The sequence below is a fragment of the Passer domesticus genome, chromosome 5 (assembly GCF_036417665.1).
Source record: "Passer domesticus isolate bPasDom1 chromosome 5, bPasDom1.hap1, whole genome shotgun sequence".
NCBI lineage: Eukaryota > Metazoa > Chordata > Aves > Passeriformes > Passeridae > Passer > Passer domesticus.
In genome coordinates this window covers 729,852-748,567 of record NC_087478.1, presented here as the reverse complement: position 1 = coordinate 748,567, position 18,716 = coordinate 729,852, and the positions used below count along the sequence as shown (strand labels likewise).

The 18,716-nt window shown below is 43.0% G+C and overlaps 1 protein-coding gene across 2 annotated transcripts in view; it reads left to right on the top strand.

Annotated features, from left to right (window-relative positions):
• EXOC4 (exocyst complex component 4) overlaps positions 1 to 18,716 on the top strand; it is a 326,179-nt gene that overhangs the window by 246,657 nt on the left and 60,806 nt on the right. For both annotated transcript variants that reach the window (XM_064421658.1, XM_064421659.1), the window contains exon 12: positions 16,559 to 16,695. In XM_064421658.1, the coding sequence (XP_064277728.1) occupies positions 16,559 to 16,695 (137 nt within the window). The remainder of the gene's footprint in view (positions 1 to 16,558; positions 16,696 to 18,716) is intronic.

The following is an 18,716-nucleotide window of genomic DNA, read 5'->3' as shown; positions in this document are numbered from 1 at the left end:
TTATTGAGTTGTCAGCACTAATTCATCCTCCTTTTGAAGTGCTGCGCCGTTCAAAGGAGTCATCCTTTCACAACGTGCTCGTTTTTCCAGGAAAAGTTCATTTTTATAATCACTTTTTTTCCCCCTTTTTTCCCTCCCCCACTGTGGAATGTAATTGTAGCTGAGAGGGAGGGATGAGGCACCTTCCAGCACCCTCTAAAATGCCTTTATTCCTGCTTTGGCTGCTCATTTCTCTGCCTCCCTCTTCTCACAGAGGTTTAATTATACCTGTTTTAAAAGTGCATTTTGAAATATGACACCCAGCTCTGGCGCAGAACAAAAGAGACATTAATCTATTGTTGAAAGGGAAGGTAAAAAGCTCTTTTTTTTTCTGCGTGGCAGGGGCTGCCCCTCCCTGACAAGCAGCGTTCAGTGGGAGTAGTTGGGATTTTGGAGGCAGGGATTTGTCAACAGCAGAATTATAAAAGTAAAAACAATGCAGGAATGCTGCCATTCTGCTGGAATATTCCTCCTGGCACCCTGTCTCTGGAATCTTCCTCCTGAAGTGGGTAAACTTTGCAGTTGGAAGGTTCATAGAGCTCTAATTTGCATCTGAAAGAACTGAGGGAAGGCAGTAAATTAAAAGTTTCCCCTCCTGGTTCTAATCTGGAAATAGAGCCTTTCCATTAAAATAAAATAAAATAAAATAAAATAAAATAAAATAAAATAAAATAAAATAAAATAAAATAAAATTAAATTAAATTAAATTAAATTAAATTAAATAAATAAAAAATAAAATAAAATATAAAATAATAAAATAGTAAAATAATAAACAGCTCTGCGTGCTCTCATGCAAACAAAGCTGTATGAATAGTATTTTTTTTTTAAATAATTTGCTTTTGTGCTGGGATTTTTGTTTTGTGTGAGCTGCACTTTAAAGAAGGGAAAATTTTCCCTCTCCCCATGAAATTGTACCAGGTCTGGCCTTCCTGGGGCTGATCCAGGATTTCCTGGGGAATTCACACCATTGGGATGCACTCTTTAATTAAAATATTTAAGGACTTTGTGCCTGTAAAGAAAACTGCTACAGGGTGTGAAAATCGAGGAAATGCTACAACTCTACAGGAGAGCCCTGACCAGGACTGGTTTAATTAATTAATTAATTCTCTGTTTAACTCTATTTTTTTTATCATTTAGGGGTGGTGTCCAACATGGTGTTGAGGGACAGGTTGAACCCTCTTTGGGCATTCCCTGTTTAATTCCTGCTCTGTCATTTTCCTCCGCAAAATGAAAAATATTATTAATCCCTGTCCTCCCAATTAGCAAAGAGATGCTGGGGATGCTCCATCCCTGGAAGTGTCCAAGGCCAGCTTGGAGCAAGCTGGGATAGTGGAAGGAGTCCCTCCCGTGGCAATGGGGCAGAACTGGACGATTTTTAATTTCCTTGGGCTGTCCCTCATCTTGCTTTGATCAAAAACTTTGTGTCTTGCTCTGGAATTCCAGTTTATTATTTTTCTTGAGTACTGGACCAACAAAACCTTGTTTTGAGGTCGATATTGATTTAACTGAAATCTGAGGTGTTTTTTCAGAGGACTCAGGTTTATCACAAGCCATTTCCAACTTCTTCTCACCCAGAGTGGTCTCAACGAGGATGGTTTGGAAGGACTCAGGATCTAGCAATGCTTTACTTTTGTGGAACAGAGCTGCTCAGCACCACCTCAAGCATTTTACCTCACTTTTGTACCCTGAGGTTTCCCAGAAAACTCTCTTTGAATTCCTCTGAGTTCTCTCTAAATCCTCAGCTCTGAATTCCTCTGGGTGTGGGAATGGCTCATGGGATGTGGAGGTGAGGATGGGATTTGTGTGATTCGGGACGAAAAATCCTCCTTTTTCACACAGGGTGCTCTGTGCAACTGCTGTGATTCTGCTGAGGGACAGGAGCTTGGGAAAGAGTTTAGCAAAAAACAAAAAAAAACAAAAAAAAAAAACTTTCTAAAGGGTATTTAATTGGCTCTTCACTTGGAGAGAGCTCAGGAAACTCCTTTTGGGAAGCTGATGTCGCCACATCCCTCAGCCACCTTCGTACTGCTGAAGTGGGAGATCTGTAAAAACAGACTGACCTCGTGCTGGTTGCAACAACCACTGAATATTTAAAATTCCCCTTTCCTCCCCAAAAATTCCCTTTTTTTTGCCCAGTGATGGACCCAAGTTGTCTGTTTCCTGCGCTGTACAGACCCCAGATGGGATATTATCCCATTCCTCCAACACTTCCCTGTTTGATGCACGTTCTCCATCAGGCCGTGTGTTCTTCTGGATGAGACAGGAAATGTTTTTTCTACATAGGTATAAAACAAAAAGCAGGAACTGAGTGGTATCCTGGTAGTAACTGAGTAGTAACCCTGTAGTAACTGAGCTAGTCCAGTTTGCTCTTTCTGTGTGAAACTGAGTGAAATTCGCTGCCGTTAATTGCAACATCGGAGATGAATTCCCGCCTTTCCATCCGCGGGAGATTCGTTTCTCCTCGGCTCTCTTTGCATTCCAAGGGCTCTCCCATGAGAAATCTTGAGTGCCACCTGCCTTCCCAATAAAGCCTGGAATTCATCTGCGAATATGACAGCAAACATGACAACAAACATGACAACATTCCAGAGACAAACGATCTCCGCGCCGGGTGAATTCCCGTTTCCCAGCAGGGCTGCGCGGTGACCCCGCTGGGTTTGGAAGCGCTGCTGTTTGCTTTATAGATGAATGCTTTGTGTGCATGGCTCCATCCCAGCCAAGTTTGGCTCCCTGGCCATCCCACTGAATGGATTTATCCACAGGACAATCAGCGGAGCGTCGTTAGGAACGGGAAAACAACGGGCGATAAAACAAAGCGCTCCTTCTCCGCCACCCAAAATGCCTGGGAGGCCTCTGGGAGAAGCTCTGGCTGCTGGGAAGGGGAGATGGCTCTGTCAGGAAATGATGCACAAATTCCACATGGGAAGGGACAATCCATGGCCTCATCCACCCATTTTCCAAGCGGGATTGCTCGTTATGGCTCTTCCGGGGATTGAGCAGCAGCAGCACGGCTGTTATCAGATATCTCCCATAATGAGCTGGCCCAGTGGGTATTTCACTTCCCAGTCTGTCTTTTATTCTTTATTCCTCCTAAAATGTGGTTTTTTGGTGGGAAAACACAACTTCTTTTCCACGCTGCTCTTTTGCTGGGTTTTGGGAGTGGGGTTTTGCCGTCGCACGGGGCTTTGGGATGACAGAAATCCTGAGTTAGGAGCAGGTGGTCGCCAAAATGCTGAGTAGTTCCTTAGTTATTTTTATTTCTTTCCAGCAGGTCAGGGAGTGGAAACACTGAGTGCTTAGTGCAGGAATCTGTGAAGTGCAGCTGAATAATTTTAGTTTTGTTTTGGTTTGGTTTTTTGGATTAATGGGCAGGTCTTTGGGAAAATCGTGGTAAAAATAGTTGGGATCTGAAGGAAGCAAAGGCGTCCTTGATGTGTGATTCAGGATTTATCTTTACGACAAGGTCTGCAGGGACGGGACACAGGGAATGGCTGCCAGTGCCAGAGGGCAGCCATGGATGGGATCTTGGAATGAGGAATTGCTGGCTGGGCTGGAATTGCCAGAGCAGCTGGGGCTGCCCCTGATCCCTGCAATGCCCAAGGCCAGGCTGGACACTGGGGCTGGAGCAGCCTGGGACACTGGGAGGTGTCCCTGCCCATGGATGGGGTGGCACTGGATGGGCTTGAAGGTTCCTTGGAACCCAAACCATTCTGGGATTGCTTTGGGAGTTTCTGTATCCCATCTATGAGATTCCCAGAAATCCACAGAATCCAAGACCATCAAGTCCCAGCTGTGCCCAATCCCCACCTTGTCCCCAGCCCAGAGCACTGAATGCTACCTCCAGGCTGTTCCTTGGACACTCCAGGGATGGAAACCCCACCACAGCTCCAAGTGATCCCATTTCCACACTGGTTTAAACTGGTGTGGCCGAGCTTTCCTACTGGAAAAGGTCAGCCTGAAAGGGAACGTGCCTTGCAGGCCTCTGGCATTTTCCAAATCCATCCCTACTTCCAGAAACTGGGATACATCCTGGCTCCTCCTTGGAATCATCTTCCTTTGGGAATGGCCCCACTCTTGGACCTGTCACCAGGTGGGGCCTGAGGCAAGAAGAGACAACAGAAGGAGAACACAGTGGGTTAAAATATTCCAGTTTTGCTCCCAGCCCACGGATCTCTTGCTGTAATTCCTGCTTCTCCTGGCAGGATCAAAGGCTGGCGTTGCCTGTTCTCCCGTCTCCCCAGCTCTGAGTTTGCCATTCCCACATCTCCGGGGTTTTGGGGTGCTCACTGAGGTTTGATGAGTTCCATGTTAACACGAGGGGTCGGATCCTGGGAGCTGCCTCCACACGCGAGGAATTTCCAGATAATCCTTTGGAGACATCAGGGACAGAGCTGTGATCTCCTCGGGCTTTGATGTGGGAGCACAAGGCTGAATTTATTGAATAAATCGCCAGTGATGCCAGCACGTGCAGCTGCCCTGAGTTTTCTCCTCTCTGTGCTTTTTTGGGGGCAGGATTCAGGCTGGATTTTTCCCTGAATCATCCTTAAATTGGTTAATTTGACCCCTGCTCGTGCCACAATCCAAAAATGCAATTTTTTTTTTAATGCAAAAAAAAGCAAACCAAGAGAATAAGTGAAATTACAGAATTTTTTTTTTTCTGCTTAATTTTGCAGGACACAAGGCTTCTCTTCATAGCTTCCAGCTTGGGAAACTCTGCATAATGCCAAGGGTTCTATAAAATTTTGTATAAAATTTAAATTTGGCAGGATTTGGGTTCTGTTCCTGTGTGGAGACCCTGAGTCCATCACCTCCCCTTTCCAATGGTTTTGCTTTTTGAGTCATTCCTGGCAGGAGGAGCCATCAGGTTCTGCCTGGAGGTGCTTGGGAGGCTCCTCCTTGCTGGGCTGCACTGGGATTTCTCCATCCCAGCACTGGATTTGTTTGAAATCCTTTGGAATCAGAGGAGGTGGAGATTGGGAATTCCAATGTCTTGCTTGTCTTGGAGTTCAGCTGTTCCTGTGCAATAAAATATTGAAATTCAAGTCCTGCTGAACAAACGATTTGAGGAAAAAATTTTTCTCCTTCCTATCATTTCCCTAAACAATTCCTCTCTTTCCAATGGTTTTATGTATAAATTGCATTCCGGCACTGGGATGTCCTGATGGAAATGTGAAAAATTTTGCCCATTCTGTTGAGAAACACCTGAAAAACCAAATTGTCACCCTCTGGCCTCTTGTGTGGAAATCGGGGTGGAAATTCCCCTTGGAAATATTTTTCCCCTTCAAATTTAAGCCCAGCCTTAGCCCTGCATAAAATCAATGCACAGAAAATAAAAGTGTGAATTTGACTGCCAGTCACGGGATTGACAATCCCTTGGGATGCCTCAGAGGGATGAATCCATAGCAAGGCCTCTGCTCTCTCCCCGTGTTTGCCAGGGATTGCTTTGGTGAACAAAGAATTCTTCGTTAATTAGAGTTGGGTTAATGAAGGGTGAGACAGAAGTGTGAATTTTGGTGCATAAAGGTGAATTTTGGTGCATAAAGGTGAGGTTTGAGTGTCTTTTGGGATCCCCCCTATAGCAAAATGTCACTGCTGGTGACATTGGCCTGGTCACTCTGTGTTCTCTCACCCCTACAAATGAGACTTTTAGGCACTTAAGCCAAAATCTGACAAATCGGCTTCTAATTTCAGTGAAATGACTTCTTTGTGAGCCCAGGAGCTCGGCCTGGCCTAGCTCAGGGTCCCTCTGAAGCCTTTACCCTCATTCCTGGGTGTCACCCTTTGTTTTCCAGTGATCTCTTGCACTTTCATTAATTTTGTTGAATTTAGATCATAATTGCAGCCTTTGCACTGGGCAGCACCAATCCAGGGGCACAGCAACATTTTCTTTTGGGAGCTCAGCCCTGCTAAACCTTTCTGAATTGTTTTTTTTTCCCACTTTCTTTTGGTTTTTCATCATTCACCTGCCTTTACCATGGTCGCTGTGTCTTGCCAGGAGCATCACTGAACATTCATATTCACCACCTCCAGCAAGACATTCTTAATAGATAAATATATTTTAAACACTGGCGTTTCAAGACTGTGGGGGAAGAAAAAAATAGATCTCAGAGCACATAAAAATAACACTGAGGGGTTTTATTCTCCAAACTGGGCCAGCTGTATGAAAACATTTATTAAAAACGAGCTCCCATACGGAAGGCTCTGCTCCCCATCATTAATTCCACGTTACATTTGTGCCCTGCTACAGCTGCTAATGATGTTCTAGAGCAGGGATGACAAAGGAGAGGGAAAGCTGCCACTCACCACTGCTGAAATGAATTTGTCACCTTGCCACCAGCTCACCTGTAATTGGGGGAGTTGTGTAAAAAAAAAAAAAAAAAAACAAAAAAAACCAAAAGCCACTTCTAGGAATGCTCAGGGATGGGGGTGAAAATGTCAGGGGTGGTTTTATCCCAGCTCCTACAGCACAAACCAGGCTGGGAATCACTGGCTGCGAGTCCCTTTTCCCTGCACAAATGTGTATTGATTAATAAAGGGAGAGCCTGGCCCGTGCTGGCACTTGTAAGTGATAAACAGTTCTGCAGCAGTGCAGAGGGTGCATTAAAGGCTAAGAGCTAATGACTTTTCTGGTGGATGTAACACATTAAAAGCAGCGGGAAGCTGCAGCTATTTTATCACCTCGCTAATGTCCCTGACAACATTCACTTGGTGGGAGTGAATGGATGGGAATCCATTTGGAGGAGTAAATTAAAATACCTTAAAAAATGCCTTTAATAATAGCTCCAGAACTCAGCGGGATCAGAGAAGGGAGAGATACAAAAGACCAATTAAATGATCCCGTCCATCTCCCTGCCAAGGCACTGATATTCCTGATTATGCTGGGGCTGCTGGATCATCCCAGGAGCATTTCAGTGTCTCCAGTGGGGGAATAATGTCAATAATGGCTGGAAGTTGGGGCTGTCACAAACTTCCCCCCTGTGTCCAACCAAATTTTCCCTTCCCTGCTCCTCTGCGCTGCACCTGAATTGGGAATAAAGGACAGAAAATCCTCGTCCAAGTGACAGTTTTCCTATTCCCTGCTTTTTAAGTTTGGGTTAGGAGCCAGCTTGGGATCAGGGATGTATTGGTTTGAAGATTATGGAAAGGCATCTCCTCACGTGGATACTTCCAGTCCAGCTGGATTTTTGGAGGCGTTGAGAGCACCTTGGCAGGGAATTCTTGGATTGTCCAGCCCTGGCACAGCTGCCCAGGGAAGTGGTGGAGTCCCCATCCCTGGAAGGGTTAAAAAACCTTGTGGAGGTGGCACTTGGGACATGGTTTGGTGGTGGCCATGGCTGGTGGTTGGACTCAGTGATCTGAGAGGTCTTTTCCAACCTTGACCTTGATCCTGCTGGGATCCAGCCCCTTTTTGGGATGCTGGGAAGCTCCTGGGTGCTGGCTAAGGGTTGATGTGCTGAGAATTCCCGTTTTGGGGGGAATTCAGGAGATTTGAACAGTTCTGGTGTGTTTTGGGCGGACAGATTCACTTTGATGGTGCTGGAGAATAAAATGCCACCACTTTTAGATATTCCAGAATCAGAGCTCCCATTTTGGTGGATTGGGGTTTTTAAGATCACTTGGGCGTCTTTTCCTGTGGAATTTGAGCTCAAAATCAGAATAAATTCACCAGATCTGCCAGCAAAGTTCACCCAGTGACTTCTCCACCCAGTGATTTCCTCATCAAGTCCATCATTCCATTGGGAATGTGGCAGCTCTCCCAGGAAAGCACCTGGGCTTGGTTTTGAGATGAAGAATCCAGCTCAGCCAGCTGTTCCTGTGGTTAATTGAGGGACACAGAGCTCATTTCTGCTCTCCTGTGATCCAGCTTCAGCTCCCATCTGCTGGATCTCCTCATGGCTGCCTGGGAAGTCTGGAATGAGCTAAAAAAAGGATCTTGGAAAGGATTCCAATGTCACAGGTGTTCAGGAGGTAACAAAGGAAAGGGTTTTTTACCCTTTTCTGTGCAAATATCATCAAAGTGTCATGAGAGGCAACTCCAGGTCATCAGGGCTACAAAGAACAGTTGAATGGAACATTTCTCCATGGAAAAACTTTCCATGTGGAGTTGTCCAGTCCCATTTTCCTGTCTTGACAGTGGCAAAATTCATTTCTGCCAGGAGAAACAAGCTGAAGTTGATGGGAGTGTGTTGTTATTTTATTACAAAGGTTTCATACCTTCTCGGTGGTTTCTCATAGGCAGCTCCTCACAGCACTGACTCCTTCTCTTCTGCACAGCCAACAAACTCCACCTCCCCACTCAATCAGCCAACCTGCTCTTCTATAATACCCCTCTTAACTGGATCCAGCTGTCACCTACTAAGGGCAGGCTTGTTCTTCATGCTTGATAATTAGCACAGCTGTAACTCTTTAAGGGTGAGATTACTTTGACCATTATCTCTAGTCTCCTGCCTTCTATCTATCCACAATTCCCCCTTTTCTTTTAATTACAAAGTTACTTTGATTATTGACAATATCCACAGCTGTACAACTTATGCTTATGGAATATCACAGTTTGGTGGTTTCTCTTTATTTTTTTTCCTTCTTTTTTTTTTGTGTGTTTTTTTTTTCCTTTTTTTTTTTTTCCATGTATATCAAACAAACAATCTGTTCAGCACTCGATATGTTATTTCTCATTGTGTCCCCAGTGGCTCACCTGTACCTCAGGTGTCAAAATCTGTCAGGTCCAGATCAGGCAGCTTCCCCTGCTGCTCTCAATGCTACACTGGGCTCCATCTCCAGCTGCACCTTGCCCTGCAGCCCACTCCCAATCACGTTGGGTTACTGTGGAGATGGCCACTATACAATTTTTAAAGGCTTCTCTTACACGTTGTCTGTGCACTCCATATGTTATTTCTCATTGTGTCCCCAGCGGCTCACCTGTACATCAGGTGTCGAAATCTGTCAGGTCCAGATCAGGCAGCTGCTCTGCTGCTCTCATTGCTATGCTGGGCTCCATCTCCGGCTGCACCTCACCCTGCAGCCCACTCCCAATCACGTTGGGTTACTGTGGAGATGGCCACTATACAATTTTAGAAGGCTTCTCTTACATGTTGTCTGTGCAGCTCTGACTCTGCCTCTCAAAGCTCCATGTTGCTGTTGTTCCAGTGCTCATGTTGCAGTGACTTAGCAAACCTTCCCGCGTACTCCTCAGGGGCCATGCTATTGCTGAGGCACCCCCTGCTGCTGTGGCCATGCCATTTGCCACTTTTGTCACACGGCTTGTGTCCTGCTGCACACACTGCCATTCAGGGGGAACCCAGCACCATCCTGAGTCCTTGATCACGTCGGGGTCACCAGTTGTTGTTATCTTATTGCAAAGGTTTCATACCTTCTCGGTGGTTTCTCATGGGCAGCTTCTCAGAGCACTGACTCCTTCTCTTCTGCACAGCTGTAACTCTTTAGGGGTGAGATTACTTTCACCACTATCTCTAGACTCCTGCCTTCTATCTATCCACTGGAGTGAACACCACACTTCAAACTGAGGGCAGTGGGGAAGAGCTGAGCTGCAGCCCAGGGGTGAATCCATGTCCTGCCTGAAATTCCATGCAGGGAGAAGTTGGATGGTTATGGGGTTCTGTGGGAAGGGACTCAGTTTAATTGGAAATTTGGGAAATGCAGCCAGGCTGGGAGAGCTGGGAATGTTCCCTGGAGAAGGGAAGGGTGCAGGGAGAGCTTCCAGCACATTGCAGGGGCTCCAGGAGAGCTGCAGAGGGACTGGGGACAAGGGACAGGAGCCAGGGAATGGCTGCCAGTGCCAGAGGGCAGCCATGGATGGGATCTTGGCCATGAGGAATTGCTGGCTGGGCTGGAATTGCCAGAGCAGCTGGGGCTGCCCCTGATCCCTGCAGTGCCCAAGGAAGGGTTGGAGCAGCCTGGGACAGGGGAGGTGTCCCTGCCATGGCAGGGGTGGCTCTGGGTGATCCTGAAGGTCCCTTCCTGTTGAGTCTTAACTTCTTTTTGTTAGGGTCAGGATTAAATGTGTGAAATGGTATTTTTTGTTCATTCTCAGATATTTATTATACAGTCTCACAAACTGTGAGTTCCACAGCACTTCATTCTAATAAACTAAAAAAAATTGAGTCAAATCTAAACTAAAATAATTGAGTCAAATCTCTCTCTCTCTACAAGGCTTTTAAAGGATAAACTGTCCAATTAAGAAATTACATCTAAATTATTTTTACTTTTAAGTCAATAACCAACCACCCGTGCCTGCAATGTGGGAATTCTTTATCCAATGACACAAAAGCACCCAAACCCATGGAGGAGAAGGTGGAGAAGAAGGAGCAGCCACTGCCCCAAACCCCCATCTTGTTTTATAGAGTTTAAGAGTTTAGAATACAGTGAAATATTTAAGTTTCCACCCTGTGGTATCACACACTTCTATCAAACTGCACAGCCACAATCCCAGCTCTGCCATTCCATTCTGGAAGCTTCTCCAGGGCCTCAGCTCAGTGCAGAGTTCTCCTGGGGCTCAGAGCCTGCAGCACAGAGAGGCTGGAATTCTCAGAATCCAGGCTTCCAGCACCTTCCCACCCAAACCATTCCATGGAATCTTTCTAAGGAAAGATGCCCGACCTGGAGCAGAAGTTTATCTCCAATTTAACAAAGATTGTGATGAAAATCCCCCTCCCACCGACAGCCCATCCTTGTGCCTCCTCTTCCCCAGCTTTGGGATTTGGCCTCTGATATTCCAGAAAAGCCACGAGTGTTTCAGCTCTGTGGGTAGAATTTGAAATGACAGAGCTGCTGATTTATTTTTGAATCCTTGCAAACCCTCGTGGCAGCTCTGAGCTTCAACAGGGGCTGATTTATTCTGCATTTACTGGGCTTGTGCAGGGCTGGCCCCACGAAATGTTAACTTTGTGTCCCAAATATTGAATAGAGTGTTTAAAGAGGGAAACTCTTCTGCATGGCCACAGTAATGCAGCAATGAGCAGATTTTACGGTTCATGTTCTCTTTAAAAAAAAAAAAAAAAAAAAAAACAAAAAAAAACAAATGTACATTTTGCTCTTCATCAATATTCCAGTTCACTGGAGCAAAGCTTTCCTGGATCACACAGTGCCAGGTAAATAAGATTTATCCAAGACCTTGTTTGTGCACTCATTTGGCTCCTGCAGCATCACATTTAAAGCAGGGAGAGAATTCCAGCAGACCCTGGGCTCACATCCATGGGGTGAATTCACTCAGGATAAATCCCATAAAAATTAAAATATCACCTGCATTGAAAAAAAAAGAAATAATCCCTTGGAGTTAGGAGCATTTGGGAAGCAAAGTTGTAGTTTAACCATAGAAATGGGCAAAAAACTGTTACTGGAATAATGGATTTTCCTGGAAAAAGGCTGGAGAGGAAAGCAGGCTGTCAGATTGGAGACTGTAAAAAGAGATTTTGCTGCTAAACACTGGATTTTGAATGGATTTGATGCATTCTAAAAACTCCAGCCCTTTGTAAAACCTGGAAGGAGCTTGGAAAGGATTCCAATGTCACAGGCCAGAAAGAAAATTGGGAAAAGGGTGTTGCCACTCCACGTGGGATGACCACTGATCAGTGGAAGAGGGAACTTAGATTCTCCTCTTTCCTCTGTTAACTAAAAAAACCTGAATTTAGTTGGTTTTACTCCTCTATTTCATTGTTTTACTCTTTTATTTCAGTGTTGGTGCTGGAATAGGGCTCCAGGTTGGCTCCCTGATGGATCCAACTCTTCCCATTCCCCCTCCTGTGGCCTCAGGGCTGGTGTTGGCTATTTTAGAGCCACCAAAGAGCACCAAACCACCCATTTATCCCAAAATTCCAGGCAATATAACTCCCTAGCTCCTGCTTTTCAGGTTTCAGTGGTTCCCATTTCTGACTCTGCTCATTTAGTCCGAGTTTTTCCATTTTTGGGAGAAATTTGGGCAAAAAGCCCCAGTTTTTCTCTCCCTTTCCCACTGCCCTCCAAGGCACTGACAGCACTTGATATTTATTAGCACTTGATATTTATTAGATATTTATTTATTAAATACCTGGGCAGGTCTTTGAGGTTAAAAAATTTAAATTTGTCCCTTTGGGAATGGTCCCAAATGCAGAGCTGTGGCTCAGCACTGAGCCTGAAGAGCTTTGAAAACTTTCTCCTCTCCTGCTTTAATTACAGCTGGGCCCTTCTTGGTGCTCAAAAATTGTGAGGGGTCAGCTAAACTCCAGCTTAAAAATTAAATCAGGCTTTATTAATTCTTCTCCTTTCAGTCTCATTTGGTGCCTTCCTCTGCCAAGGCATCTCGAGGAGATATTTTGTGATGGGTAATAATCAAGGAAAAATTGACTTTTCTGGTTCCAAGGTCTCGTCCTCCATCTGCTGTGTTTTGGTGAAGACATTTCTGAGCAGGATATTCCCATCTTTTGTCTGCTTTCCCCAGGGAATGGAGGTTCTCCCTCCCAAGGCATGGGAAAAGCTGTGATTTCTGCAGAAAAAAATTAAAATATAAAAAAATGGAGGAGGAAGATTGTTCCTCTAATCCAAGTGCTCCTCACCAAGGAGGTAGAAAACGAAATTATGCATTTCTCATCTCTGGAAATGTCCCAGGCCAGGTTGGACAGGACTTGGAATAACCTGGGATGGTGGGAGGTGTCCCTGCCCCTGGCAGGGGTGGCATTGGATGGATTTAAATCCTCTTCCAGCCCAAATTGTTCTCTGATTCTGTGCAAAGCTGAAAGTTTTGGAGGTTTGAATTTCTGCCTGCCGAGGACTCGTTGAAAACCACTTTTATTGTCCTGAAATTGTGTTTTTAAGGAACCCTTAAATAGAAAACTGCATTATTTTACCTCCAGTGCTCTGTTTCTCCAGCAATTTTTAACCCTCTTCCACAGGGCAATAATCCCAAAGGAATGGCTGGAATAATACCTCCAGAATATAAATGGAATTTATATATTCATATATATACATATATATTCATATATATATATATATATATGGATTATATATATAAAATATATACTATATATATAGTATGTATATATATAGGGATTTATATATAAAATATATACAATATATATAGTATGTGTATATATAAGGATTATATATATAACATATACAATATATAGTGTATATAATATATATAATATATAATATATATTGTATATACAATACATTATATATATTATATATATAATATATTTTATATGTATATATTCCAATATATTGGGGTAATACATATATATATAATATCCATATATACATAAATTGGACTATTATATTATTATATATTAATATATATTATTATATATATTAATATATTATTATACCCATATTGTATATTCCATTATACGTGGAATATATAAATTCCATTTATGGCTGGGACAATGTCTGCCTGTTGTGTGCCAGCCCGCAGCCAGAGCAGGAGCTCTGCCTGCCCTGCAGCTCCAGCCCAGCTGGGAACAAGGAGCACATCGAGGGATAATGGCAAATATTTGCAAATCCCATTAAAGACCAGCCCCACAGTGTCAACAACCAGCCGTGCTCTGTGTTTCATCCTCATCCCCCACCACAGCTGAGGGACAGGAGGGCGTCAGGAGGAATTTCTTTTTATTTTTAGCAGCCTTTGAAAGCCTTGCTGGAGGAGTAATGAAGCATCCCCTCGGCGTGATTCAGGTGTGAGGGGCTGCATATTGTTCTGGGATGAGTTTCCTTGTTAGTTGGGTTTTATTTTATTTTATTTTATTTTATTTTATTTTATTTTATTTTATTTTTTATTTTATTATTTTATTTTATTTTATTTTATTTTATTTTATTATTTTTTATTTTATTATTTTATTTTATTTTATTTTATTTTATTTTAATTTTATTTTATTTTATTTTATTTTATTTTATTTCATTTTATTTTTTTATTATTATTTTATTTTATTTTATTTTTTTATTATTTTATTTTATTTTATTTTATTATTTTATTTTATTTTATTATTTTATTTTTTATTTTATTTTATTTTATTTTATTTTATTATTTTATTATTTTATTTTATTTTATTTTATTTTATTTTATATTTTTTATTTTATTTTATTTTATTTTTTTATTTTATTATTTTATTTTATTTTATTTTATATTTTATTTTATTTTATTTTATTTTATTTTATTTTATTTTATTTTATTTTATTTTATTTTATTTTATTTTATTTTATTTTATTTTTTAACAGGCTCCATTGGAGTGCCTCAAATTAAGCTTTGATCCCATCCGTCTGCTGCTAACGAGTCCAGATGGGGCAGAGGCACCGGGATGGTGGCTCTGGGATGATGTGCGAGCTGCCTTTCATTTTTGGGGGCTTTGAGCAGCCCCAGCTGACGAGGGCAGCTGTCCCAAGGGCTCCTCAGACAGGGTGTCCCCTGCCGAGGTGGCAGCAGGGCGCTGGGGAAGGCTGAGATGTCTCAGGGAAATGGCCATTATGTGTCTGGCCGTGCCTTCTTTCATGTGGTAATTCCCTTTCTTCTCCTTTCTATTTATTTATTTTTAAATCATTCAAGTAGCTTTGTGCTCCCTTTAAATCAGTAGGGTTTATTCTAAAATCCAGATCCCGGCAGGAGCTTTCCTGGAATTTTAATGGTGTTGAGGAAAAAAAGTGGGAAAAACTCCATAAAAACCACAATACTTTCTGGTTTTAACATCACTCATGGGTTTTTGAGTTGTTTTTTTTCCAACAGCTGAGTGAAAAGAAATTTAAATTGGCTGGCCAGGTTTGGTTCCTCCTGGTGTGGTTTTGTGTCCAGCCCAGGAGGGGTCACAGGGGGATTCCTGCTCCTGGGAAGCTGCAGGATCTCACTTGATTCCATGGATCTGCTGGACACCCCACCCTCCTCCCACCACTGAAATCCTACTGGAAAAGGCAAAATCAGATTATCCACACAAAAAGGAAAGGAATTGCTTTTGTCTTCTGTGTTGCTTCTGAGCTGGGGAGGGTTTTCTCCCCTCTCTTATTCCTGAGGGATCAGTGGTGACTTTAATCCCTCAGCACATTATTTATTAGATATTTATGGCCTTGTTTGCAGCAACAAAACCAAACACAGTGGGCAAAGTAAATACAAACTGTGCCAAGCCACCCTGGGGGGCCGCAGAAATCCCAGAATTCCTACGGAGCTGTTGAAATCTTGGACTTTGTTGGATGTATGGTCCCTCCTGCAGCCTGGAGGAGACCAAACCTGCTCATCGGGGTTTTGGTGTCACTCTGGGTTCTATTTGGGGTGGCAGGGTTGATCAAAGGTCTGGGAGGTCTCTGCCTCAGTAATTACCTCAGTAATTACCTCAGTAATTACCTGTTGTGTTTGTGAGGGTCTCAAGATGAAAGAAGGAATAAATCAAACTCCACGATCTTGGAAAGTTGATATATTATAATATATTATATTATATTATATTATATTATATTATATTATATTATATTATATTATATTATATTATATTATATTATATTTTATACTTATTCTATTTATTTTATTCTATTATATTTATTCTATCATTTTTATTATATTATTTATATTATATTATATTATATTATATTATATTATATTATATTATATTATATTATATTATATTATATATATTCTATTATATTTATTCTATTTATTTTATTCTATCATTTATATTATATTATATTATATTATATTATATCATATTATATTATATTATATTATTTCTATTATACTTATTATTTTTATTATATTATTTTTATTATATTATTTATATTATATATATTATATTATATTATATTATATTATATATTATATTATATTATATTATATTATATTATATTATATTATATTATATTATATTATATTATATTATATTATATTATATTATATTATATTATATTATATTATGCTATACTAAAACTATACTAAACTATAGGGGAAAAAATACATCAAAAAGCATAACAAGAATAAATATTAAAAATCCATGACTGACTCAAAGAGTCTGACACAGCCAGCTTTGATTGGTCATTAAGTAAAAACAATTCACACAAAACCAATCAACCATACACCTGTTAATAAGCAACTTCCAAATCACATTCCAAAGCAATCATGTAATTTTTGTTTTCATTCTTTTCTGATCCTTCTTAGCTTCCTAAGGAAAAAAAATCTTGGCAAAAGAATTTTTCAGAAGATATCACAGTAACAATGACCTCAGTAATTTCAGGACCTGTAGGACGTGGAGCGGCACGTGGGGCTGTGTGTCCTGCTAAAAATCACATTTTTGCCTTTTGAGGTTTCACCTAATGGAGGAAAGACCTGGTGAACTCCAGGAAGTGGCTCAGAAACCCAAACTTTCCAAGCTGATATTCCAACTCTTTAACCCCTTTCCTCCTTTCCTTGCCCAGTTTTTCCTTTCCCTCATTTCTTCATCCTCTCAGGAGCCGCTGGCAGAGCATCAGCTGCACGTTTGTGACAAAAATCAACAAAGCAGGAGGGGGCTGAGGTGAACGTCACCAAGCTGCTGCTCACACCTGGGTTTTTGTCCCTCCCCAGAGCACGGTGATCGTGGAGAAGACAGTGCAGGACCTGATGGACCTCATGCACGACCTGAGCGCCTACTCGGACCAGTTCCTCAACATGGTGTGTGTGAAGCTGCAGGAGTACAAGGACACCTGCACCCTGGCCTACAGGTACAGCCCGGGGATTCCTGCTCTTTGGGCTTGGCTTGGTCTGAAAGGAACTGCTGAGGAAGGCAGGAGCCTCCCCTGACATGGAAAATGTAAACCCCTCCCTCTGAGTTGTTATAATTTTGAAATTAAGGGGCTCTCAGGCAAAGATATGGGAGTAGGAATAACAGTTCTTTACTAGGAAAATTAAAAATACAAATGCAATAGTACAAACAACAAAAAAAACATGGATAGAGTCAGAATCCAACCTGCCCCACTCTGGGTCAGGGGGGTGGCACAGTCCCATCCCGTGGGGGCTCAGCCCTCCTGCAGTGCCAGCTGTGCTTCTGCTGGAGCAGGGATCCTGCACAAGGCTGCAGTTTTCCTCTGCAGCTCCAGGCTGCTGGAGATGGGCCTGCTCTTCCTCTGGGAATGCAGGGCAGGAGAAAGCTGCTCCTCTGGGAATGCAGTGGGCAAAGGCTGCTGTGCTGTTCCAGGCTCAGATTGGATCCAGGTAGGAATGCTTGGCTCCTGCCCTGGGCGGAGCATCTCCCCATGGGATGCTGGAATTGGATCAGCCCTGCAGGGACACTCAGTGGCCATGGAGAGCAGAGATCTCCTGGAGGGAGGATTGGCTGTGGGAGAGATAAAGAAAACTGCCCCGTGGACAGAGAGAACTGCTCCAGCTCTGACAGATGGGAACAGAACACACACATTCCCATTCCCAGCCTGAGACATCTGTTCTGCCAGCAGTGGTCAGGAGTTGCTTCTTGAATTGTTTCTGCTGAAGTGGCCAAGGGTGTTTCCTTCTAGGGATAAAAAAGCTGCAATAATGGTCAGTGGAATATGGGGAGTCGTGGTTTCCCTGGTGGATTTATCCACATCACAAAGTGGTTTAGGGTCTTGAGATGTGGATGGCAGTGTTGGTAGAGCTGAGGAACTGCTCCAGTTCTTCCCTTAAGCGGGCAGGATGAGACCTCGCAGGGCCTGCAGGGGCTCCAGGAGAGCTGCAGAGGGACTGGAGACAAGGGACAGGAGCCAGGGAATGGCTGCCAGTGCCAGAGGGCAGCCATGGATGGGATCTTGGCCATGAGGAATTGCTGGCTGGGCTGGAATTGCCAGAGCAGCTGGGGCTGCCCCTGATCCCTGCAGTGCCTAAGGCCAGGCTGGACACTTTGGGACACTGGGAGGTGTCCCTGCCATGGCAGGGTGGCACTGGATGGTCCCTTCCAACCCAAACCATTCCATAATTCCATTATTAAACATGACCTCAGGTTGGCCACTGAGAGTCTGAAGTGTCCTCTTTAAAAACAAATGGCTGAATGTGCCTTTTGCTCCCTGGTAAAGTAATTCAGATTCTTCATTTGAACTTCTGCAAGGAATTCAGCTTTATGTGAATTGATTCTGTTGAGATTTGGGTATTCAGCTCTCGTGGCACTTCAGGAATTTCAGGATGAGAGGAAATTGCCATAAGCTGCACCAGCAGAGATTTAGATTGGAAATCAGGAAAAATCTCTTCCCTGAAACATTGGTCAGGCATTGGAAGGAGCTGCCAGGGCAGGGGTGCAGTCCCCATCCCTGGGGGGATTTAAATCCCTGTGGATGTGGCACCTGGGGACATGGGTGGCCTTGGCAGTGCTGGGAGTGGTTGGATTCCATCTAGAGGTCTTTCCCAACCTAAATCATTCCATGATTTTAGGAATCAGTAACCACAGGAATCCACACACTGCGTTTGGTCAAAGTTTCCCAAAACAATTCTGTAAACTGACGGGGAGTCACCAAATGGCTGTGTCCTTGTCCCACTGGCATTTTGGGATGATCCATCCCCAACCAAAGCATGGAAGACCAAGGCACCACAATCCCACTGGCCATGGATAGGTTTGTTGTTAAACCCTTCAAGTCCTTGATTTATCAGAGATTTCCTGGGTAAATATCAATAAATAACTTCTAAGGACATCCCAGTTATCCATCTGTAAAACGGCCCTCCTGGACAGGAAAACCAGGATCGTGCCTCATCCCATGGGGACAAATAATTCCATTAAAAA